Raw genomic sequence first — 11,924 nt, 5'->3', positions numbered from 1 at the left:
AGGTTCTAGATGGCAGCATCAGATCATGAACACCTCCAATGCTCTCCTCTGAACCCTCATGGAGCTTCAGTGAGATGATGGAGAGCAGCAGTTTTCAGCAGCAGGGTAGAGCGAGCGCCGAGGAGCAGGTCACTTCCTGTCCCGCTGACGCCCACTCAGAACCTTCAGCCCTGAGAATATCTAGCCCATATAGTCAACAGGTCTGTACTGAGAAATGAACCATTGGTTGGGTGTTACGGCTATAGTCTGAGATGATCCGAGGAGAGCATTAGGACGGTGTCTTCTATGGACGCGGACAATCAAAATATGAACTACGAAAAAAGCCGAGAGAAATGAACCACACTTGAGGGCATGATATCGGTAGTGCTATATGATCGTTCTTGTGTGACTATATTATGTACACACACACATATAAAAAATGATATTTAATCATCCCAATATCTGTATGAGTAATAGTGATGTATGAAATGCAAAAAAGCTATTTACTCATAAAACCAGCAATTTCGCTAGCACTTAACAACCATTTACCTTTTTATTGCATCTGCTCAATTTTATTTAAATTATGCTCAAATTTTTTGCCTGATATCGTGTTGGTCTTTTGTCTGGGCTTTTTCCTGATAACAAAAAAAAGTAGTTTTCCAAAGCCAGCACAAAACTTAAGTACATTTGATGCACCCGACTACAGCAAAAACTTTACAGAAGGAACGTACATAACTCTGTTTTAGTTTCAATGAACATTTGGTACAAGTAGAGTATTCCAATGAATGTGTAATAAAAACGTAAAATAATAATGATGCCAACAGTGGGATTCAGAGACATGGATGGGAGAGGAGATCAGAACAATTATATCCTCAAAAATATTCCATCTATTGACTTATACCCTCAAGTTAAAAGATGGATAAATTAAACATCGACAACATTCCAGCACATTTGGAGTCAATTGTCAGACCTGTTCTTGTTTAAATCTCACAAATAAATAATAAACAAATTTAAGCGAGATCCGATAGGAAAGAAAGCAGCTAGTCATACAAAATGTCCGTAATTCGGCAAATTTTCTCCACTCCGAGATTGTGGTTTGTAGCGTTTATGAGGTTTTACCCAGATACAGAGAGCAGTAATATTGTCCTTTTCATGAAAAAAGGTCAAATGTACTTTATATACAGGTACATAAAAAAAGAGTGAGGTAGATAAATGTCTGAAGGAAAAAAAAAAAAAAAGAAAAAAAAAGAAAAAAGTCCCAATGTCATGAAAAAAAGCATATAAAAATATCTAAAATGTTACACTTAATCAAGGGGGGTTTACAGTGATTATAAACATCACAAAAACAAGAGAGAGGAAAAAAAGAAACTAAATAAATAATGAAAATAAAAAGGTCAGAATGGGGGAAAACAAAAAAAAAAAAAGGTGACAGTTTTTCCTTTGAAAAATCCTTCCAAAAAAAAAAAAGAAAAAAAAAAAAAAGAAAAATCCCCAAAACTGGCGCTCATAGTCAAACCTGTATCTTAAATGTATATAAGTGATCTATGTTACAAACACAACTTCTGCATAGAGATATGCTGAATCATATCTGTATAATCGTCATTTATCAGGCTCTGCTTGGAAGAAAGGAAATGCAGAGCTCATAATATGAGACGAGTCTATCTTCAAGCAGTGAAATGAATTCAAACTTTGCCAAATTTTGAGTCATATCTTGTCGGTTACAGAGGAATGAATAGCGAGACAACAAAACGTCGGGTCTGAGACCGAAACTTTTAGGAGTTTGACCTGAGAGTATTTGTTGCGCATTAATGTGAGGAGAGACACAGTGTTCAGCTGTTATTATAGAATCATGTGGTCAAGATGCCGCCACGAAGACAGAAGTGTGTTTGATGCAGAAGTGTGTTCAATTGCCGGTTTTGCTTTTAAAGAGACATTAAAGAGTATATCAAAAAAGAAGGCATTAAACAACTTTACATGGGAAAACTGAACTATAAGCATCATAAAATGGACTGTAGTGGAAAGGCAAAGGATTACACCTGAAGAATCTCTTTACATATATATATATATATATATATATATATATATATATATATATATATATATATATATATATATATATATATATATATATATATATATATATAAAAAAACCACAAAAGAAAAATGAGAATAAAATAGCAGCTTTTTTCAGCACAGACATATAAATGATCAATCTGAACTGTAAAAAAGGTACAAAAGTGACCGACAAACGTTGCACACGCTCTGTGGTCTGAAGTACGACTGAATGACCAAGCGATAGAATTGTTGTGAAGATTTCAAATGCCACAGTTTTCAATCTTTTGAGCTTCTTTTTGACCCAATTCCCTTTAAAAGTTGAAACATCTGCTGCTTGTGTTCTTCGCCTTTTGCATCATTTCATCCGAAATGCACCTAACCCAAAGCAAGAAGACAGAAAACGTGGGAATCAGGGAAATATCTCTCTATTGATTGTGTTTTGAAGTAAAAGATGCTTTGGATCACCAGTGTAAAAAACAACATATGTGGTCGTATTTGCATATTTTGGGGAATTAGACAACAGTATACAATTTGGCAACATAAGACATTTGGCAGATTGGAGAATTTCTTCACTATGTTGCAGAGCCAGATGATCTGGAGTGAGTGGAAGCCAAAGATCTCCGTATCAAGGTTGGATTTTACTACTAAGATGGGCGGAAGAGGAACTCGCACGCCTAATCTAGACACGTGTCTTTGGAAACAAAGACAAGAGCAAGTGCTTCGGCGTTGGACTCGCTTGGAGATACGCAGAGCGTTTCGTAATAATGCCACCGTACCTCTACTGGCTCTGATAGACCTTCAAACCAGTTTTGGAAGTTTAGAAAAGTAACAAAACGTAACAAAAACAGTCAGCCTATCGAGTGCGAGAGTGAAGGTCATGGTTTTTCAGTCAGTGATCCAGTCTGCGGAAATAACAAATGAGTTCATGTCAATCAATTCGAAATACACAAAAAACAAAGAAATCCAAACTTTGTCCGTTGAGGTATGATTGAAAAAATTGATTGCCTGGACTCTCACTTTCCTTGTCTCTTTATTTTAATATTTCTTCTCAGGAGACCACACAGTGGCTTGACAGACAGAGACGTGTCCACGTGTCCGGAAATGGGGTCGGGCCGTCGATCAGCAAGCCGACGACTGGGGCAGAGGCAAGGCACGCTCGTTCTTACGGCCCCCGTTCATGTGAGCGTAAGGCTGGGTCTCGTCAAACGGGCTCCGGAGAACCATGGAGGGCCCGTTTGCCGCAGACGCGGGGAGCGGGTGCTTGTCCGTGGAGCTGGGGGATGAAGGCGTCGAGGACGGGCCGGCCGGAGTGCCGGAGCCCTGGGGCGCGGGGGCGCACTGTTGAGGGGAGGCCAATGAGGGCGCCAGGGGCTGCAGGCTGGAGGACGGCTCCAGAGGAACGTTCTCCATGGTTCCCACGTTCTCCATGTCCAGCTCTTCCATGTCGGGAGGTTTGTTCTCCTCGCTGTAGAAGAAGCTCGTCTCCTTGAAGGCCCCCTCCAGGTCGTCCTTGATGCTGCTGATGATCTCCAGGAAGGATGGCCGCATTTTGGGGTTGTACTGCCAGCACATGCGCATCAGCTCAAACCTGGAAGATCAAAGAAGGAGAAGCTGAGCAACATGATCTACAAGAAAACGTCAGAAATATTTGTGTGTCCAGTAGGGTTGCACGATTAATCGCAATTACCCAAAATGCTAAAACCGTTTCGCTTTCGATTATATTTTTATGCGCAGCTTGTTAGTAAAGCACGGCTCTGTGATCAGTACTAAATGCTGCTCCGTCTGAAAGCATCGCAGTGGAGTCGCCTATAAACGTGCATTTGAAAAAGCAACATGCGTCAAACATCTTTCCAGACGTGAGAAGTATTTATTAACATCTTGTCAAACAAAAGACAACATTATAACATGTTTTTACTCTGAACTCACTTCATAACATCAGCTGAGTGATTGTAAACATCCTTCTGTGAGACGATAGGGCTTCTTAAACAGAATAAGGAACACAACATGTTATTTCATAGTATTCTATACAGTGATAAAGGCTATGTCGATTAGTACTGCATTATAAATATACTTTATTATCATGAAAATACTAAAGAAGGCTTGAAGAACTCATATAAACCATATATTGTCGTAGTCGTGTGTTTATTAGTCATGTTTGATCAATCAAAGCGTTTCAATCTTCTGTTTATTCAGCAACAGTGATGGTATGATGCCCATAGGGATTTCCTGGAATGACGTACGTTATCTTACTTCTGCGGGGCATATTTGGAGATTCTATGCGAGAGCGTCTTCAGGCTTTCTGGCGGAGCAGCATTTAGCCGTACTTCACTGACAAACAGCATATATAAAAAAATAAAAAATAGCCATTTGCCAAATCGCGTGCGGTTTATTTTCGATGACCGGCTGATATTTGGCCATTTTGAGATTATTAGCATCAGATGACAGCAGTGTGCACATGAAAAGTTGAAGTCAGAATTTTATTTTATTTTTGTAGGGATATTTTATGTTTGGTTCCAAAACGTGATAAACGTCATTTTTTTAAAAAAAAATGTTTTAATTGAGTTTCCACCAAAATCAGTATTGTATCTTGTCGCTAAAGAAAAGTCAGTTATTAATTTTGCGCAAAATGCGATTTCCATCATGTTATTCAGCATCGAACTTCTGTCACGGTCCCCAAAACTGAATCATGGACAGTTTTTAAAAGCCGTTTTTTTAATACCAATGTACTCTGCAAATGTGTTTAACTGTGTGGTGGCACCAGACACTCTTTAATTGGTAATAACAAACGGAGACATAATTAAATTTATAACATTAACAAGATGACTCGCTGAATTCATTTTGGGAGCGACGACTGAATGTATTTTTAGTCAGATGCCTGTATATAAGATTAGTATTGACAAAGTTCAGAGGCTGTCACATACATGAATCAACTTACTTTGTTGTGTATTTTCAATATGAAAAATAACTTTTATATTGGTGGATTAATTGCATTTTGAAGAAAAAAAAAAAAAAGTGTCATTGAATTTATTGCATTTTGGGGGGGAAATTTTTTATAATAAACCTTTTAAAATCAAAATGTAGATTTGAATGTTTAATGTTTTTATAACCATAAGATGCTATGTGAAAGTTTGAAACAGAACATAGTGGTTTTCACCTTTCTGCTTTCTTGGTAAAGAAAACTAATTTTTACTCAAATTAATCTAAATGGATTTATAGCGTTTTGGAACCAAACTCTTCATATATACACTACCGTTCAAAAGTTTGGGATCAGTAAGATTTTTAATGTCTTTAAATGAAGTTTCATCTTCAGTGTCACATGATCCTTCAGAAATCCTTCTAATATACTGATCTGCTGCTCAAGAAACATTTATTGTGTACAGATGTACAAAATATTTGTGTACAGTATTTTTTTTCAGGATTCTTTGATGAATAGAAAGTTCAAAAGATATATATATATATATGACATATAGAGATGGCCCTTTTAAAATTAACTAATGTAAATATTAAATGTACTGTACATATACATACATATACATATATATATATATATATATATATATATATATATATATATATATATATATATATATATATATATATATATATATATATAAATTATATATAAAAAATTAAAAATCTAAATAAAAAATGTATATATTTGGGCTGTCGACTGCTGTATAACCAGATGATACGCAAACTACATTTTTCGGCTGGATAAAGCAAACCAGCATCTCGCTGTTAAAGTTTTGATGGATTGCAATTAAGGTAAAGACGATTACAATGACGTTCTGACGATTGCGCTCTTGATGACCTGATCACACGGTGTATTTATGCACAGACACATTTCAGTACATTCACATTATTTCCACACACATTCAGGATAATGTGATTTGTCATGTGTATGTTGATGCGTTTAGTAATTCTGAATGGATCCGTGTGTACTGTAGTAGGAATATGCAGTCAGCTCAAAGTGGTTGGTTTAGTTTTTTTTTTTTTGGCATCTCCATGTGGTATCATAATCAAGCTCTTTGCTGTTGCTCTGTACACATATTATAGACTGATATATATACATGGTTGCATTGTATCAAGGCAATTTCGCATTGCCCCAGAAATGGTCGTAAGAATTTTGTATAAAAAATGTCATAATCTATTATTACCTGAGATCATCCTCAGTGTAATATACTGTATGCTACATACATATATCATACTGAATATTGTACTATTTAACATGATTGTCGTCATAAAATTACTCATAAGATCTTGTTTGTATCGCCCACGCCTACTTGGCGCAGCTCTGAACAACAGGTGGCAGTGTGACGAATCAGTAACATAAACACGCATGCTATCAGCGGTTACGTCCTAAACACAGCTGCAGTGAGCTCATGGTGAATGCTGTGACCTCTTTACTACACAACAAACACAGAACTGTGATGAAATCACACTGCAAAGCTGGAGAGAGCTGTAAAGGAGGCCCGAGAGCGCCAGCGAGGGGAAACTGCTTCAGTTACGGAAGAAAAAAAGAAAAAATAAATAAGACTACGATCTCGCTGACACTTGAGCATTCCAGTTCACCATTTTAATTACACAAACAGGCTAAGAATACCAGAGGAGTCTGCTGAAATAAATACTCGGATCCCTGTGCCAGCTCACACACCAGTGGAGTAACACACACCATTAGTCTTACAAACACCAGCGCCGGCTACACACCCACACACAGCTAGCGCAAACATCAGCTGACAGTTACAAATACCCGTGCACCACATACACAAACATTCACACCAGCATATCCAAGTGCGGTATTTTCACCGTCACACACACACACACACACATCAGGGCTTTTTGCTCTCCAGCTGTGAGACAGAGGGATTGGACTCACTGCCCTCGGAGTCTCCAGCCTGTTTTTCCTGCTCAGCACTAAATGAAGTTTCCATTGATGGGGAGGTAGTCTGATTTTAGCACCTCCAGTGTTAAAATTGCTATGAGAACTAGACTAAAGCTTGCAGTAACTACCAAATATGGATTTCTTTTTAAATTCTATACATTTTATATATATATATATCTTTAATCTTTGTTCAAATTTAAACATTTTAAGGTAAATGTTATTCATTTTTGAACATGAAAATCATTTCGTTTTCTTAAGGTTACGGAATTTGACCTGACTAACCTCTAATATATTTATTTATTTTTAATCGTTGACCTGGATACTACAGCAGTCCTAATATATAATTTATTACATAAATGATATATTATATTATCGCATGGCTTTAAAATGTATTCCTGCATGTTGGCTGTACATCACAGACTTTGTTGTGGCATGTAAAAGTTTTTCAAAAATTAATAATACTTAAAATATCCAGACAGCTACACAATCTTTTATTTTTCTCAGACCCCACAAAAATATCAAAATGAATTCAACTCATTCAACAAAACATGAAAAAATAGTAAGAATTTAAGGTAACAGTTTTGCGACAGCATTAATATTAAGAAACAATGCTGTGCCTATACATCTTATTAAAGCACTGAAATGCATCATTCAGTCTGTTTTTGTTATATATATTTTCAATGTAACACTCAACATTTTACTTCTGTGTGAAACAGGATATTAACAACTAGAAATAACTATACAGAACGTAAGGCATGACTTTTATACATCAGGAATAGATTGGAAAAGTTGGACATCCCAAAAATGAAAAATGAGGTCTCTGTGATGTCAGCTGAAAAAGAAAGTCATTTCAGAAGCGGAGAAATTTCTTTATTTAAAGCCTTTATATATAATGCATTAGAAAAATATTTTAATGCATTCATTATTATGTCTTGTAATGCACCTTGTATGGTCTCATGAATAAATGTAACCACCATAACAAAACATTATAATGCATTAAAACAAAAACAATTTCAGATGTAACAAGGAATCTGCAAATATTATAATGCATTTTAACTTTGGCTACAATTATTTATGAAAAGATCAAATGCAATATAACGTACACCGTAAATACCTTTATAATGCATTATACATAAAGGCTTTAAGTAAAGAGTTTTTACTTAAATTTGAATTTTAGTAAAGACCAAGTTTGTTCCTAGTATGCAGCAGTTGCTTTTGCATTTTTTGGCAATTTTAAAATTAAAAATATAACATCACCATTGCTAGGCTGCACATAATTTCCACTTTTAATTGAATAAATGGATGTTTAACTTGGGTGACCATTGGCACTGTTAGCAGCATGTACCAGCCTGAAACCCTCCCTCTTTAAAGATCACTTCATCCTTCCCGGCACTTCTCTGAAAAAGTGTTAAAAGGTGCCAAACTTCGGCCAACCACAACAAAGACCCGAAACCAGACGGCCTTGAGATGAAAATGAGGCACAGGCCAATGCAAACCATTGTGCTCTTCCTGTCAATGGACAGTAGACTGAGAAAATGCAAACTGCCATTTTTCTTGAAACAAAACATAATTGTTCATTTGTTTCACCAATAAGCACAGTTTGTAAGGTTTCTAAAAAAGAAAAATAAATAAATCACATTCTAAAAGGCCTATGCATCATATTATTTTATATATATATATATATATATATATATATATATATATATATATATATATATATATTATATTATATTAATTATATATTAATATATATAAAATACAATTATATTTAATTTAATACATTAATATCTACATATACACACATATATATATATATATATATATATATATATATATATATATATATATATATATATATATATATATATATATATATATATATATATATATAAAACAGTAATATTAGTGTATATAAATTATAATATTAATATATAAATCTGTATATGAATCTATAATATTTTTAAAATGAAATACATAATAAAAGGCTGAAAAAAGGAAGATATTTTATTTGAGCTATAATCACTCTAATTTAACAGATTCATTTGTCATTTATTAGATTGAACAAGCTGTAGCTGACAAAAAAATAATGATGTTACTTTTATAGCCAAGAAGTAAAGCCAAATGGAAATGTAAGCTATCTCTGACCTCCAAAACTAACTTTCCATTCTTTGTACCCATTTCTTCCCAAGAGACACACCCACCTATCGACCAACATTCCTGATATAATGTTATATTATTAAATTATTATATAATTATTATTATATTAAATGTGGCATTGCTGTAGTGCTCTGAGTGCTTGTATTTCACTGCCAGCTCTCACACTTCAGATAAAACACGGACTTGAAGCCAGACGCAACCCAACTCAAACCATGCCAAAGAAAACCCAGAGCTTGGAGGCTCTCACAGATGAACAAATTATACTTAAATTTAGCACACAGCACCCACGGCAAGAGCGTTAGACTTGGTTTAAAAATCCAAAACAAATAATGGCCACACTGTTTGTTAAATACCATTAATTATAAGCAAATCCTGATTTATATGTCAATTCTTGTTTAACGCTTTGTGACGTTACCACCTGAATCATACAGTAGGTGGCAGACTTTCTACTTTTTAAAAGGATAGTTCACCCAAAAATGAAGATTCGTCATCATTTATTCACCATCATGTCCTTCCAAACATAAATGATAATTCATATTAAGCAAATGTAAAATCACATCAAGATGTTGCACCAGGTTTGACATCAATGAAACCAATCTAGGACAAAAGGAAAAAGTGATATTGAATTTTGGTCTGTTTCTCACATAAAACTATCATCAAAAGACATGGAATAACAGTGCACATGTTATACGGATCACTTTCATGTTTTTGTCCTTTTTGGAGCTTGACATCCTATGGTAACTGCTTGAAAAACAGCAGCAAGCTTTTCAAAACACTGAAGTATGTTAAATAAATGCATAACGTCAGTGAAAGATCAACTGAGGTGAATGAAGTGACTTACAGCATATCAGGGCAGTTGTCTGGTTTATCTAGCAGTCCTCCCTCCATGACGAACCGCAGTACCTGCTCATTGGACATGCCCTGATAGGGCTGCTCGGCCAGGGTGGCTATTTCCCACAACACTACCCCAAAGGACCTGCAAGATGAGAACAGACGAGAACAGTTAAAACAGATCTACATTAAGAGTGATTAGGGACGTCAATTTACAAAAATTCCCATAAAACGATCAATTATTGATTAATCATCACTAAATTGTCTTAAGTTACTTAACCACTTGCTTAACCAACACACAAAAAAAAGTGTCATTTCAAAGCTTAGAAGCTTGGCTTTACAGTAAATATAGGGAATATGATGCTCACTTAACATTTGATTTTAAATTTGCTGCTAAATTTACTCTATTTGTTGTGAAAAAAAGAACTTCTTTACATGATGATGTGATCTGTATAGGGGTATAACGATACGCTCAGGTCACGATACGATACGCATCTCGATATTTTGAATAAGATGAAACTGAAATTCAAACAAGATTTATTTAAAAAACAAACAAATTTAAATAATTTTCCTTGTTGTACACACAAGATCACATTTCAATAAAATAAATAAATATAAAATTTTAATAAAAACCTTCTGTATTCAAATTAACAGTTGAATAGGGCTGTCTGTCACTGAAAAAAAATGTTAAATTTAACATGAACTTAGAATTATGAATAGGGGCCGTTCACATATTGCGTCTAAAAACGCGTGGAAGGCGCGGCCGCACCGCTTCTCCTTCTTTCCAAAGCGCTTGCGCTCCCGTGGCGTCGGTCGTTGCTATGCAACCTTGAACTGGGCTCTCCAAGAGGATCAGAGGATGTTTCTGCAAAGGATAAATGATTTCTAGCCCTTGCATTAGTTTTACTACGAGATATATTGATGGAGATAAGATATAAAAACCACCATGTACAGCTATGATCAGCTGTTCGGCTGAGCTTTTGATGTTTTGTTACGGAAAGGCCATAGCTGATCGGTTGATTCTTGTCACACGACCTGCGGTGCGCTTGCGGCATTCTGAGAAGTTGAGAATTGCATGCGCGTCGCGACCGCGTTGATCCCATTATGAGCGCGCCTGCCGCGCGGCTACATTTGAAAATAATAACTGACTTGCACGTGGAAAAGACGCAATATGTAAACGGCGCCACAGAACTTAAAGCAAAGCATCGCAAGCGTCTTTTGCTTTTCTGTGAGCACAGCTGTTGCTGTGCACTGCGGTGAAAGAAAGCCACGACTTTTCTCAAGCGACCATGCAAGAGACTGACATGAGAAACGTTTAAACCTGCTTGCAAGATTCAATGTGTGCCCGAAACACTTACTGAACTAGAGAGCTGATTGAGACACACCATCTACGATAAATCGTTACACCCCTAATACTTATAGTAATTTAAAAATGTGGTAGCATTGGATCTGGACAGGAAGGATAACTCTGGGAGTTGGAAGGGGTGTGTCGCGATTCTGCCTTCTCACATCGCGATACAGGTTCGTGGACCTGCGTATCGCCATTTCGGTTTCATATCGCATATCGTTACAGCCCTAGATCTGTATAGTAGATCAACTATAGTACTATAGTAAACTATAGTAGATCACATATCTTTATTTAGAGCAGGTGGTCTCGAACAAGCCCAAACACAACATAAGACAATGTGTAGATTAAGGAGTGACATTGACATGCTGCTTCGCCAAAGCAATAGGACTTCCCGGGTCCAATTACATCGCGATCGTGACGCAGTGTTTTCCGATGTTTAACCAATGGAAACTGGATCTCGGGTATGGTGGGTAGGGATGATGTGTAGAGACCAATCCAACACTGTTTTACAGCTGGAGCGTGCTTGGATCGGATTGATCATTCAGATTACCACAGAACACATCTGAAACAGTGCTGGAAGATCATCGCTCATCAACCAGGATCTTGTTACTTGTTACGTGTTCTAAGTACTTTTATTGTGGCATTTACACAAATAAGTAGTTCTTATGTTCA

General features: G+C 36.2%; 1 protein-coding gene across 5 annotated transcripts in view; it reads right to left on the bottom strand.

Annotated features, from left to right (window-relative positions):
• Positions 1–2,196: 2,196 nt before the first annotated feature.
• igf1rb (insulin-like growth factor 1b receptor) overlaps positions 2,197–11,924 on the bottom strand; it is a 111,231-nt gene continuing 101,503 nt past the window's right edge. Inside the window, exons 20-23 of one of the 5 annotated variants that reach the window (XM_067401303.1) lie at positions 9,915–10,049; positions 9,631–9,670; positions 3,961–4,014; positions 3,520–3,622 (exon numbers count right to left, since the gene is read on the bottom strand). In XM_067401303.1, the coding sequence (XP_067257404.1) occupies positions 3,970–4,014; positions 9,631–9,670; positions 9,915–10,049 (220 nt within the window). In that variant the 3' untranslated portion in view covers positions 3,520–3,622; positions 3,961–3,969. Of the gene's footprint in view, positions 3,623–3,960; positions 4,015–8,923; positions 9,671–9,914; positions 10,050–11,924 lie in introns of those variants that run through there. The other 4 variants (XM_067401299.1, XM_067401304.1, XM_067401300.1 and 1 more) reach the window with 4 other exon arrangements.

Source organism: Chanodichthys erythropterus, chromosome 11 (genome assembly GCF_024489055.1).
Source record: "Chanodichthys erythropterus isolate Z2021 chromosome 11, ASM2448905v1, whole genome shotgun sequence".
In the NCBI taxonomy this organism is placed as follows: domain Eukaryota; kingdom Metazoa; phylum Chordata; class Actinopteri; order Cypriniformes; family Xenocyprididae; genus Chanodichthys; species Chanodichthys erythropterus.
Note: the sequence above shows the minus strand (reverse complement) of the source record. Positions and strands in the feature narration are given on the sequence as shown.